Source organism: Sebastes fasciatus, chromosome 8 (assembly GCF_043250625.1).
Source record: "Sebastes fasciatus isolate fSebFas1 chromosome 8, fSebFas1.pri, whole genome shotgun sequence".
Lineage (NCBI taxonomy): Eukaryota > Metazoa > Chordata > Actinopteri > Perciformes > Sebastidae > Sebastes > Sebastes fasciatus.
In genome coordinates this window covers 34,765,172-34,779,650 of record NC_133802.1, presented here as the reverse complement: position 1 = coordinate 34,779,650, position 14,479 = coordinate 34,765,172, and the positions used below count along the sequence as shown (strand labels likewise).

The window sequence follows — 14,479 nt, the reverse complement described above, 5'->3', positions numbered from 1 at the left end:
CCGAGGCTGCTGCAGGTGTGGCGCTCTGTGTGTGTGTGTGTGTGTGTGTGTGTGTGTGTGTGTGTGTGTGTGTGTGTGTGTGTGTGTGTTGGACAGACAGACAGGCAGATATATTGGCATTCCAGTGTAAATTGGCACTTCAGTGTCTCTCCCTCTCCTCAGCTAATTAACTCGACGCTCAGGGGCCTGGCTTAATTGGAACGAGCTCAACCCTCTGTTCGCCCACCCGTTATCTAGACACACACACACACACACACACACACACACAGGGAATATGACTGACAGCGAGTGTGTGGTACTGATAGTCACAGTGGTACAGTACAGGGTGGAGAGGTGGTGCTGGTGGTGGTGTGTGGGAACAATATGGAAAATACCAATCACCACCCCCACCCACTCTCACACACACTCACACCCACACACACCCACGCACGCACACACACACTGCTAAAGTACGTAGCCGAGCCCAGAAGAAGAAGCTGATCTTCCTCACCACCTCACAACTCCTCCAGCTGTTCTAACACACCGTTTCCCTCCAGATGTACTAGACCTCCACCAACCATCTATTCTGGTTTCTCTCTTCCTGTTCTACCTGGTTCACTCTCCCGTTGTCATCTAATTATTTATTTAACCTTTATTCAACCAGGAGTTAAAACTCATTGAGATTAAAAATCTCTTTTCCAAGAGTGTCCTGGCCAAGACAGGCAGCAGCAGCACAGTTACACGGTTGCAGACATAAAACAAACTGAAAACGAAGACAAAGAGCAAATGACAGAATCATGAGGTATCAAAAAACATTCATCAGCATTCAAAACATCTGCAGCCAGATGTGCTTGCTTGCAAATCTTTTAGAAGCACTTTAAAGACATTCAGTGAGACCAGCGCTCCAAGTTTCAGGTCATTTTGTAACTGATTGCAGGAAGACGGAGCAGCAAACTGGAACGCCCTTTTTCCCAGTTCAGTACGGACTTTGGGAACAGTTAGCAGGATGAAGTCCTGGGAGCAAAGACGGTAACTTCCCCTACTTTTGTGAAGGATGTAGGTCCGTAGGTAAGATGGAAGCAGACCAGATATAATTATGAGCAATGATTTATTCATTGAAATATTGGAATTTTGCATCAATATGATGGAGGTTTTCCTCCCGAATAAAACAACAGCATCAGTCCAGTCGTGTCAACAAGTGCCAAATTCTTTGTTTTACTGCAGATCATCGTAACTGTCAAACCCTTTTCTCTTCCAGGTCTTTTGTTCACATCTTTGGAATCAAGCATAATCAGAAAAATACACAAACAACACCGTCTCATGCTTAATGAGAAGAAATGGTTTTGGTCCGCTGAACTCTCCACGACTGTCAGACTGAAACACTCACATATATGTTTCCTCATTACAGTGTTTTAATTGCGAGACGGTGTGTTTTGTTGTGTGGGAGTTTTTCTTCCCAGCGAGGCCTCCTGGTTTCCTCCTACACGCCTCTACTCGACACGCCGGTGTACTAAAGACGGCGCCGGTTTGTCAAGATTTACTGTACGATCCACTCTGAAGGGAAACTCTCAGGATGCACAGAAACACACACAACACATACTCTCAGTTAACACGCCGCTGTGTCGCAGCGACCTCACGTACCTTGTTGTTGCTCATGCACTGCAGCTTCATGTGTTTCATGTAGGTGGTGGTGAGAGGCATGTTGTAGTCGATCACCTCCAGCACCAGAGAGCTCGGCCGGTCGTTCTCTAGAGAGGAAAGGAGAGGATAGGAGGAGAAACCTTTAGTGGCAGTGACGACCATCTGTCCCCTTTTCTTCCTGTGATGCCGAATTTACATTAATTAATCTGTTACGAAATGTACCTTAAAGGGACTGTATGTGAACTTTTTACACGTATAAACGTGTTTTAATCCTTTTTTAGCCCGTGAACAGGTTGTAAAAATGAGACCTTACGCGACTTTCTGGGTTTCCTCTATCAGCCTGTGGACTGCTTTTAACATGGGACTTTTTTTCTGGAAAGAATGTTTATTTTATCATCATCTTCTGGATTTCAGCTTTTCATAATGTCCCTTTATGACTTTTACATTTTAAGCTTTTCAAACTTCCACCAGTTAAACCGAATGTATGATCTTCTCTCCCCGTTCTGCCAGACAGCCGGCTGGTGTTCTGTGTCAGAGCTGATGTGTCTCACGGTGTCTTGTCAGAGAGCCGCCACTAGAGGACCCTCTAGAGCAACACAAGGAGAAGCAGTCTGACTCTGATGAGGCCTTCAAATGCAAACATACACTTTCAGTTATAGTTCTTTATTCTTCCATTACCTCAAAGAATAAAAAAAACTAGCTCATTCCAGACGATTGGAATTCTGATTATGTTGGTTGTTTTGTACACATGACATCTATTTCCTGTCCGTCCGTCCATCCGTCCGTCCGTCCGTCCGTCCGTCCAGGGAGAGTAACCCTCCTCTGTTTCTCTTCCTGAGGTTTCTTCCAGTTCTCCCCTGTTAACCCTCTGAGACTCGCGGGTGACTTTACTGTCTTTCAGAGGCTGAGAGTGAAGTTAGAGATATCAAATGAAAGAATTTCAGACTAGTTTGTCATGAAGGTTAAATAACGCTCCAAACTTAGGCTACATTTTGTTGAGGAAAAACTGTCATGTCCATGTTCAAAGGGTTCCCTTGACCTCTGACCTCCAGATATGTGAATGTAAATGGGTTCTATGGGTACCCACAAGTCTCCCCTTTACAGACATGCTCACTTTATGATAATCACATGCAGTTTTTTTTATACTATTGGGGTCCCTAAACAGTGTTGAAGTCCATAAATTGGGTCTCATTGTAAAGCTGAGACTCTGGTGGATCCAATGAGCCCAACTGGATTCATGTGTGATGATGGTAGTCTCCATAGGAGACATTTCATTGACCTCACTGTATAAAATGACCTGTGTTGACCTCTAGGATAATCACAGCCTCATGAAACTTTACAACCACAAACTAGAGACCTAGAGCATTCAGAGGATGGATGGATCAAACTAGAGACCTAGAGCATTCAGAGGATGGATGGATCAAACTAGAGACCTAGAGCATTCAGAGGATGGATGGATCAAACTAGAGACCTAGAGCATTCAGAGGATGGATGGATCAGACTAGAGACCTAGAGCATTCAGAGGATGGATGGATCAGACTAGAGACCTAGAGCATTCAGAGGATGGATGGATCAGACTAGAGACCTAGAGCATTCAGAGGATGGATGGATCAAACAAGAGACCTAGAGCATTCAGAGGATGGATGGATCAAACTAGAGACCTAGAGCATTCAGAGGATGGATGGATCAGACTAGAGACCTAGAGCATTCAGAGGATGGATAGATCAAACTAGAGACCTAGAGCATTCAGAGGATGGATGGATCAGACTAGAGACCTAGAGCATTCAGAGGATGGATAGATCAAACTAGAGACCTAGAGCATTCAGAGGATGGATGGATCAAACTAGAGACCTAGAGCATTCAGAGGATGGATGGATCAGACTAGAGACCTAGAGCATTCAGAGGATGGATGGATCAAACTAGAGACCTAGAGCATTCAGAGGATGGATGGATCAGACTAGAGATCTAGAGCATTCAGAGGATGGATAGATCAAACTAGAGACCTAGAGCATTCAGAGGATGGATAAATCAAACTAGAGACCTAGAGCATTCAGAGGATGGATGGATCAGACTAGAGACCTAGAGCATTCAGAGGATGGATGGATCAGACTAGAGACCTAGAGCATTCAGAGGATGGATGGATCAGACTAGAGACCTAGAGCATTCAGAGGATGGATGGATCAGACTAGAGACCTAGAGCATTCAGAAGGTTAAAGTTTGTAGTTTGTAATATTGGGCTATATAAATAAAATTGACTTACCAGAGTGAAGAGATGCTGAGTTATATGATAAACTAAAGGTCTCTATATGTTCACTATTAAACCACACTCCCCTCGCCTCCTCCGCCTCTCCTCTCATTTATCTACTGACCTCGTAAAGAACGTGTCTAACGTCTGGAGCGTCCGCAGAGTGGACATGAATACGGGGCATTAGAGATCAATACGGCTTAGCAGAATAGACAGGAGCGTCATCATTGATCGGTGATTGATAGTCGTGTACGAGGACGGGACAAAGAGAGAGAGTGTGTATTCTCTGGAGAAGAGGCGTCAGACGGTGATAACTGACTGACACTAAGCTGCCACGTGGTGTTCAACACGAGGCTCCGGACCCCTGATTGGTCAGGATGGTCAGGGCGACGGACGAGAGATGTTTTTTAAACAAAACTAAATAAAGAATCAGATGAATGTGGATATTTCTGTCGGACAGAATGAGAGTAGTCGTGTTGTGTGAGCAGGAAACGGGGTCAGCAACCTTTACTATCAAGAGAGTCATTTTAACCAAAAAAACATCTGTCTGGAGCCGCAAAACATGTGATCATTGTGATGAAGGTAACTCAGTTTATAGTCTAAGTATATAGTATATCAGTCTAATGCAGTGAGGGCCAAAGAGACAATGTACTACGGAGTATTAGGGCCACATTGAGGGAAAAAAAGAGATTTACAGAATAAAGTCAGAATATTACGAGAATAAAATCATAACTTTACGAGAAAAAAAGAAAATAACACGTAAAATTACTACTTTATAATATTACGACTTTATTCTCTAAATCTCAGATTTATTTTTTTCCCTCAATGTGGCCCTAATACTCCGTCGTCCCGTCGTACCATAGACCTACAACAATGATAAATAAAAATGAAAATGTAAACAAAGAACAGTTATTCATTTCCATTGTTATAAATCCACAGGGAGCCGCTGGAGAGGAGCTGAAGAGACGCAGGTTGCTGACCTCTGGTTTAGGACAAAGGCTGTTATAATGTGAGTGTTTTAAATCAGAAACGACCTCAGGCGTTTACGGTTAACTAAACTGTTGCCAGCAGCTTGTCATCTCTGCATCAAGGTGAGCAGAATGAAATAAAGAGAGGACAAACATGGAGTCAAGATAAGTAAAGTTCCTCCTCAATAGCACGTTGGATGTATCTGTAATCTAAAGCTCACATAAAACCTTTGCACAGTAAATTATGCACAACAACATAAACCTGTTCGCTTGTTAATGTCACACGTTTACAGAAACACCCGACCGAGATCGTGACACGGAAATAAAGCTGTAGATAAACAGACTGTCGGTGTTGAGTTATGTCCTCTAACTTCCTTCTACATCAAACACTTTGAGTCGAGTCAACATTATTTATAAAACCCACAAAATCACTAATTTGGCTCAAAGGCTTTTAAAAACCCCGTCTGTCCTCAGACTCTCCATCAGGGTCTGAACTGAACCTTTTTTCACTTCCTGCCACTGTGACAGACAAGTATTTTTTTTTGTCTGCCACTTTTTAAATCTCTGCGCGGTGGCGGTGGCGGTGGCGGCGGCGGCGGCGGCGTATCCAGGTCTGATTATACTGTAGATCCATTCGTGCAACACTGGGCTGCGAAGTTACAAAAAAAAGTTGATTTTTCATTTTATTACGTAAAAAAAAGAAAACTCTGCCGCTAACACACACACGCACACACACACACACCCACACACACACACACGCACACACACACACACACCCACAAACACACACACCCACACACCGACACAGTGAGCCTGCTGCCTGTGTCAATTAAACATGGCCCTGGTCCACGCTGATTAATTGCATTTAATAATTCACAGCTGAACTTTAGTGGGAGTCACTTCATCGCAACGATAGGGGGGGGGCTGAGGTTGTGTGCGTGTGTGTGTGTATGTGTGTGTGTGTGTGTGTGTATGTGGGGGGGAGGCCTAACCCCCACAGGGAAGGAAGGCAATTAGCTGCTCTCTCTCTGAGTGGCACCCAGTGATGGCACAACACACACACACACACACACACACACACACACACACGCACACATGGCTGTTGTCATTACTGTGTGTGTGTGTGTGTGTGTGTGTGTGTGTGTGTGTCATTGTTTGCTCAGCTTATTTCATCTTCTTATTAAATAATATCTATTATGTCATCATCTCTACATTTTTCATTTTGTAATTCTTCCTCCTTCTGGTCGGAGCAAACTGACACAGAAAACACTTTTTAAAAAGCAACGCAGCGCATCGTTGATCTCATCAGGAAATTCAGATTCATACGATATAAAGCGAGAACGTCTGAGAGACTGACGACAAACGTCTTAATATGTGTACACGGTATTGAACAAAACTCGACTCTCCTCAACCACAAACATGACCAGTAAAATGACCAGGAAAGAACAACAACAACTGGGATGTGTGTGTATATTAACTGTATATAAACTGTATATATAAATATATAAAACACAGGTGAAACAAAAAGGACAGATTGTGTCTGATCCCGTTCGTCCTCTTTTTAAAGAGTCTATAGATCTGTCCTCACTAAGACGTTATACTATAGATCCACCGCAGCCAACAACATCTACAAAAAGTCTTTCATACCAAATTCAATAACTTTATTAAATTCATAACCACCGTTCACTCTGGGACCGCGTCCGTTACTGTTGAGCTATTTATTGTATCTACTGTCATTTACTATGATGTTTTTAACCAACCTGTGAAGCCGTGGACAATAAAGATTATTATTATTATTATTATTATTATTATTATTATTACTATAAAATGCTTATAGCTGAAACTCGGTTGTTTTTCTGCCCAGATTAAAGAAAGACCACTTATCTGTGAGGGCCGCTGATATCTGTTCATTCATATTCAATTTTACACAAAAGTTCTTCCCTCAGACTCAGAAAAAAATTAATAATAAAAATAAAATATATATATATATATATATATATATATATATTGTATATAAATACATATATATATATAAACACAGTATATATATATATACTGTGTTTATATATATACAGTATATATATATGTATAATAATTTTTTTCTGAGTCTGAGGGAAGAACTTTTGTGTAAAATTTAATGTGAATTTAATGTGAATATATATGTATATATATATATATATATATATATATATATATATATATATATACATATGTATGTATATATATATATATATATATACATATGTATGTATATATATATATATATATATATATATATATATATACATATGTATGTATATATATATATATATATATATATACATACATATATAGGCAGCTTTTACGTTTGTCACATAGAGGTTTGTCTCCGTGTCAACAGCATCGAGGTTTTAGTCTGATTTTAGATAAATGTAAAAACTGAAGGGAACTCCCCCCCCTCATCTCCTCCTCTCTCAGACTCTCTGTTCATACTTCTTCTTCTTCTACATTTCTTTTTCTCTCTTCTTTATACTCTGTACTTCAGACTCCCCCCCCCTCGACTCTGTGGAGAACGAGCTCGTTTCCTGAGCCATTTTCTTTGTTAAAAGCCATTAATTAGGCTAATTGAGGAGAGAGACAGGACACTCCAATGACTCCTCGGTTTAATGAGGGACGAGGAGGAGAAACCGGGGGGAGGTAGGGAGGAAGTGAGCGAGCGAGGGTTAGAATGGAGGGATGGACGGAGGCGATAAAGGGAGGATGGAGGCGGCGAGGGATACAGGGACGGGACAGGAAGCTTGAAGCAACGTAGAGGAGAGGAGGACGGAGAAGAAGAGCTGGAAGCAGGATGGAGGCTGGGAAGCTCGGAGGGAAGGATAAAGGAGGAGAGAATAAGAGAGATGGACAAGCTGGAGGGGGAGGAGGGAGGGATGAGGGAGGGATGAGGGAGGGATGGGAGGGATGAGGGAGGGATGGATGAGGGAGGGATGGGGCCTTCAGGGTGCCAGCAGTTGTAGGAACTATCTCTAATGGGGGGGTTGGCAATGGATGGCAGCTCAAACTGAGATACTTTGACACATTTCCTGTTGAATGATTGAGGACATCGTTAAATCTCACATTTCTGACTTTATCCAGCAACCCATAAAAATCAAAGAATAAAGACATTTCCCTCACAGATTAGTGGTGTTCTCTTTTTAATCTATAAGGGCCATGTAATGTTTTATACTTCTGGTGAATATAATCCATCAGTCTGATTTCCATAGATGTATTTAGTATCTTCAGTTCCCTTTGTTAACGCCTTATTTTGAAAAGCGGACGTAGTCCCACGTGTCTACTTCCTGTAACTTCTCCAAGGTGGTCTCTAGCTCTCCCGTCAGCTCCGTTCTCTTTATCCATCCATGGTCAGCTCCATCGGGGCCGTTTCAATGCAGAGAACACAAATGTCAGTATCTGGGTGCTCTACAGTCGTAGCGTCGGCCCATTTGACCACGGAGACGAGAGCGACGACCGGCTCCACCGCCACGTTACCGCCATACCATAACGTTACCACCATACCATAACGTTACCTCCATACCATAACGTTACCTCCATACCATAACGTTACCTCCATACCATAACGTTACCGCCATACCATAACGTTACCTCCATACCATAACGTTACCTCCATACCATAACGTTACCTCCATACCATAACGTTACCTCCATACCATAACGTTACCTCCATACCATAACGTTACCTCCATACCATAACGTTACCACCATACCATAACGTTACCTCCATACCATAACGTTACCTCCATACCATAACGTTACCTCCATACCATAACGTTACCACCATACCATAACGTTACCTCCATACCATAACGTTACCTCCATACCATAACGTTACCGCCATACCATAACGTTACCGCCATACCATAACGTTACCTCCATACCATAACGTTACCTCCATACCATAACGTTACCTCCATACCATAACGTTACCTCCATACCATAACGTTACCGCCATACCATAACGTTACCTCCATACCATAACGTTACCTCCATACCATAACGTTACCTCCATACCATAACGTTACCTCCATACCATAACGTTACCTCCATACCATAACGTTACCTCCATACCATAACGTTACCTCCATACCATAACATTACCGCCATACCATAACGTTACCTCCATACCATAACGTTACCTCCATACCATAACGTTACCTCCATACCATAACGTTACCACCATACCATAACGTTACCTCCATACCATAACGTTACCTCCATACCATAACGTTACCTCCATACCATAACGTTACCGCCATACCATAACGTTACCTCCATACCATAACGTTACCTCCATACCATAACGTTACCGCCATACCATAACGTTACCTCCATACCATAACGTTACCTCCATACCATAACGTTACCTCCATACCATAACGTTACCGCCATACCATAACGTTACCACCATACCATAACGTTACCTCCATACCATAACGTTACCTCCATACCATAACGTTACCTCCATACCATAACGTTACCTCCATACCATAACGTTACCGCCATACCATAACGTTACCGCCATACCATAACGTTACCTCCATACCATAACGTTACCGCCATACCATAACGTTACCTCCATACCATAACGTTACCTCCATACCATAACGTTACCTCCATACCATAACGTTACCTCCATACCATAACGTTACCGCCATACCATAACGTTACCTCCATACCATAACGTTACCGCCATACCATAACGTTACCTCCATACCATAACGTTACCTCCATACCATAACGTTACCGCCATACCATAACGTTACCTCCATACCATAACGTTACCTTCATACCATAACGTTTCCTGTCCGTGACAGAGTTAGCATGCAGCTTTAGCTCTGCTCTGTCTAGCTCTGCTTTTCCTGTCAATGTGTGAAACCCAAAGTGTTTCCATCCTTTACTGGATGTGTAGTGTTTACCACGCTGGATTTAACATGGGAGGGTGCAGGTCGTATCCACGACGACCCTCCAACGTTTTAGACTCTCTGAGGTTTGTTTTGGTTGACCGATACGGAACGGATATGACGTCACGTTACTCAGACTACCACAATAAAAGCAGTAACTTCCTTCTACCTCCACAGAGACTCAGATGAAGCAGATATATCCATTCTGGCATTAAAAAAAATCTATTTAAAAATTATAAAAACAAACAAATCATGATAAATAGATACATTTTTTCCTGCCCTTATTAAATATATTGCTATGCCTGAAAAGCTAAAACTGCATTGAAGCAGCAGCATCATGACTCTGAATGATCCCTGACCAGCATTGTGTTCGTACCTTTGTAGTCCTGACCGGCGGTGCTGATGTGCATCCTCTTCTGACACTCTCCACAGCTCATCAGGAAACGAGTCACCGCCTCTCTGGGCAGGAAGGCGTACGTCTCGGCTATCTGAGAGAGAGACACCGACACAGACGGAGAGAGGGGTTGTTCAAACTGTGTTTCTACTGTCTGACTAAAAGATGGAGGTATAATATGGAGGTATAATATGGAGGTATAACAACGGAGGTATCTGGACGGACGGAGCTGCACACTGTAATTGTGGTCACCACAATTTATAATCATTGAAATCTGCATTTAAAGGTGCTCCTGATAACACTGATAACATTCAGCCACTAGATGTCACATGATCTCCCTCCCTCGTTCCACTGCATATACTTCACAACAAGTCGTTGCCGGACACTAACCGTCAGTCGCAGACATTTATCTGTTTTTTTTCCTCACTAACTGACGGCTCAGAGATACAACACACCCTCACAGCAGTTTGTGAAATTGTCGCAAAATGTAATCTATTTGATTTGTGTACAGATACTCGCCAACTTTGAGACCATAGAAATAGGGAGGATTTCAAAATAAAAGCGGGGGTCTGGGGGTCCTCCCTTCAGAGACCTTGTTTCCTGCATTAAAGGTGACTTTAAAAGAGTGAAAATAAAATAATAAGTTCACTCCAACAGCATTCTTATGTTAAACTTATGATTTGATCTTTAACTCCCAGGAAAGAAAACAGAATAATTCTCTCTCTGGTGTGAACTTGGTGTGTGAATCAACTAATATTCATCAGTTTTGATTTATTTGGGCTCCTACTGTTGAGTATTTCTTTCTCTTAGTTCTGTGCTGTTAATAAAGACAGAAAACACATCAGGAGCCGGTGCTGGTGTGACAGTCTGACAGTGGCCGACCACTTTCAAGCGGAACCTGCCGTTAGGAAACGGTAAACGGTGGAGGAACAGGAGCAGTATACCACTACAGGGACCGACTTATGCCGCTGAACCACAGCGGCACACCATCAGCCACTTTTACATCTACGGCGCTACGGCAAGAAAAAGGATGTTTCACGACTCCACAGACGAGCAAATATCTGTCTATCTATCTATCTGTCTATCTATCTATCTATCTGTCTATCTGTCTATCTATCTATCTATCTATCTATCTATCTATCTATCTGTCTATCTGTCTATCTATCTATCTATCTATCTATCTGTCTATCAATCTATCTATCTGTCTATCTGTCTATCTATCTATCTATCTATCTATCTGTCTATCTGTCTATCTATCTGTCTATCTATCTATCTATCTGTCAAAGTGCTGTAAACAAACACAACTTCAGTCTGAGGGATCGACACTAACATCCAATGTTAACAGTTGATTATTAAACCAGTAAAACATGTTCTGTTATAATCATTCAAGTCATGTCGTCTCTAAGTTTCACCAAATAATAAACTTGTCCCAGAGTGGCGAGGTAGGCCTCCATTACTTGTTTAAATTGTCTCACGGTGTTTAAAGAGGATATGAGGTCGATAAACTAGTGTTTGAATGTGTGAATATTTATTCTGGAAGAGAGGCACAAAGACACAAAAGAGAGGAGGAGAGGAAGAGAGGAGGAGGAGGAAGGGTGGAAAATAGCCAGCGTGGGTGGATGGGGGTTGCTGTGCAGCGTGTGTGTGTGTGTGTGTGTGTGCGTGTGTGTGTGTGTGTGTGCGTGCGTGCGTGCGTGTGTGTGTGTGTGTGTGTGTGTGTGTGTGCGTGCGTGCGTGCGCGCATGCGTGCGTGCGTGTGTGTGTGTGTGTGTGTAGGAAGGAGGGGGTAAAGCAAAGGCAAATGTCACTCACAGCCTTCGGTGGCACTCAGACCTGAAGCTAAGTGGCATGGTGAGCCAGCTCCAGGCTTTAACTACACTGTATATACACTATATACTGTATATACACTATATACTGTCTATATATATATGTATATATAGACAGTATATAGTAGAAGGACACAGAGGACAGTCGGACAGATTAAACCCAATCTGTGCAAAAACAATCAATATTTTGCAGACAGATCGCTAACGAAGATAAAGAGGAAGGAAACAGCAAAAGAGAAGAATGAAAAGAGAGAAGACAGAAGACAGAGTCGTCTCGGCTTCGTCCCTCTGCAGAGAGATAACTCTGTGGAAGCTGCACTTCCTCCGTTTCACCAGAAGAGGGCGGCGTCGCCAGCTGAGAGCCGAGCAGAAGAAGATCGACCAGCTCTCAGACAGGTTGATTCACTTTCTCTTAAACTCCACAATGTGACAAAAGATGAATAAAGTAATAAGATCTGCATCTACATCTGCCTCCATAAAGAGCAAAACTGTCTCCACAGGTTTAACACTTCATTTGGTTTTATAGGTTCGAGGTTATGTTACATTATGTTTATCTTAGGGCTGTCAATCGATTCAAATATCTAATCTCAATTAACTTAATTTCCGGCGTGAGTGGCAGCCTCTCCAGTGTTCAGTCTGTGTGGTTTGCTTTTTCTTCTTTTTTTTAAACTTCTTCTAAACTTGTAACCTTTTTGCTGCACATACGGTTTAGCTCTTATTTTATCCTCTGGATACGACTTCTACTTTTCTATTCGGTTTGATCTCTTTGTAAGGTGTGTTGGTGTCGGGACGCGTTGTTTAAGATACTGGATGCCTAAATCTCCTTCGGGATCAATAAAGTATCTATATATCTTTCTATCTAAAATCTGATTGCATGATTAATCAAGCACATTTTGTATCTGTTCAAAATGTACCTTAAAGGGAGATTACCGGCAACTATTATGATCATGTAAATTTTAGGTAGCAATACACAACTAGCGTTCCCAAGTGGTATTACTGTCCGTGCCGCTGTCACAAAGACAACCGGCTCGCTTTCCCTTTTCTTCAGAGCGATGACCAACGATAATAAAGGACCAGTGTTGCCATCATGGCGACTTTCTCACTAGATTCAGAGATTCAGACCCTCTTAGAGACTTTATTTATAAAAAATAAAAACGACTAGCGATGTACCTTAAAGGGAGATTTGTTAGGTATTTAATCCTCTTATCAACATGGGAGTGCACAAATATGCTGTTTTATGCAAATGTATGTATATATTTATTATTGTAAATCAATTAACAATACAGATCAATAACAGATATTGTCCAGAAACCCTCACAGGTACTGCATTTAGCATAAAACAATATGCTCCAATCATAACATGGCAAACTGCAGCCCAACAGGCAACAACAGCTGTCAGTGTGTCAGTGTGCTGACTTGACTACGACTTGCCCCAAACTGCATGTGATTATCATAAAGTGGGCATGTCTGTAAAGGGGAGACTCGTGGGTACCCATAGAACCCATTTACATTCACACATCTGGAGGTCAGAGGTCAAGGGACCCCTTTGAAAATGGACATGACAGTTTTTGCTCGTCAAAATTTAGCATAAGTTTGGAGCGTTATTTAATTAAAATAATATTCATATGATGTCAGTATCTTCACTCTCGCTCAAAAACTGAGCTGCTTCAACCTAAAAATCACAAGTTGCGTTAATGCGTTAAAGAAATTAGTGGCGTTAAAACTAATTTGCGTTAACGAGTAATTATCGCGTTAACTTTGAAAAATAGTGTGCAGCGAAAAATATGTTTTTGTGGAGAGTCATTTATATATATAGATCTAGATCTATATATAGATATAGATCTAGATCTATATATATATAGATCTATATATATATCCTTCTGTGTGCGTTCATTAATACTGAGACTGATCTGACTCCACAGGACGTGTCCGCCAGTTCAGTTTCAGAAAGATTCAGACTGAAATCCGTCTGATCAGAAAGTGAAACCGTAAAAGAGGAAAGAAGCCCCAAAAGAAGAGGAAGAGAGAAAAACAGAGAAAGAGAGAGAGAGAGAGAGAGAGAGAGAGAGAGAGAGGACAGATTGTTAAGCAACAGACGACAGAAGTTATGAAAGACAGAATCCACTCTGTGGCGGGGTAGAGGTGGAGCGAGACCAAAGAGACGACATGAAGTGAGAGTGAAAGATGAAGACGAGAGAATCGAGATGACAGAAAGAAAACCCAGCAGGAAGAATCACATGTTAATCATTATTATTCCCTGACGGTCGTCTGAAAGGCAGCAGGACGGATTTCTTACAGCTTTGTAGGTCTTCTTCTGGCCGGCGTGTTTCGGGGCTTTGCCGGGGTCGGCGCTGATCTCCACGTGCATGGCGTAGATGATGTCAAAGAAATCCTCCACCACCGCCACGCGCTTCAGGGACGAGTCGACGCCCGATACGCCGTCCACACACTGCAAACAGACGGAGACACACTTTGACTCATTTGGGATG

The 14,479-nt window shown here is 42.3% G+C and overlaps 1 protein-coding gene across 3 annotated transcripts in view; it reads right to left on the bottom strand.

Moving 5' to 3' along the window:
• The window catches only part of LOC141772027 (nucleolar protein 4-like), a 166,942-nt gene that overhangs the window by 124,575 nt on the left and 27,888 nt on the right, over window positions 1–14,479 (bottom strand). For all 3 annotated transcript variants that reach the window (XM_074642668.1, XM_074642672.1, XM_074642669.1), the window contains 3 exons: window positions 14,287–14,439; window positions 10,147–10,258; window positions 1,621–1,727 (listed from right to left, as the gene is read on the bottom strand). In XM_074642668.1, coding sequence (XP_074498769.1) covers window positions 1,621–1,727; window positions 10,147–10,258; window positions 14,287–14,439 — 372 coding nt within the window. The remainder of the gene's footprint in view (window positions 1–1,620; window positions 1,728–10,146; window positions 10,259–14,286; window positions 14,440–14,479) is intronic.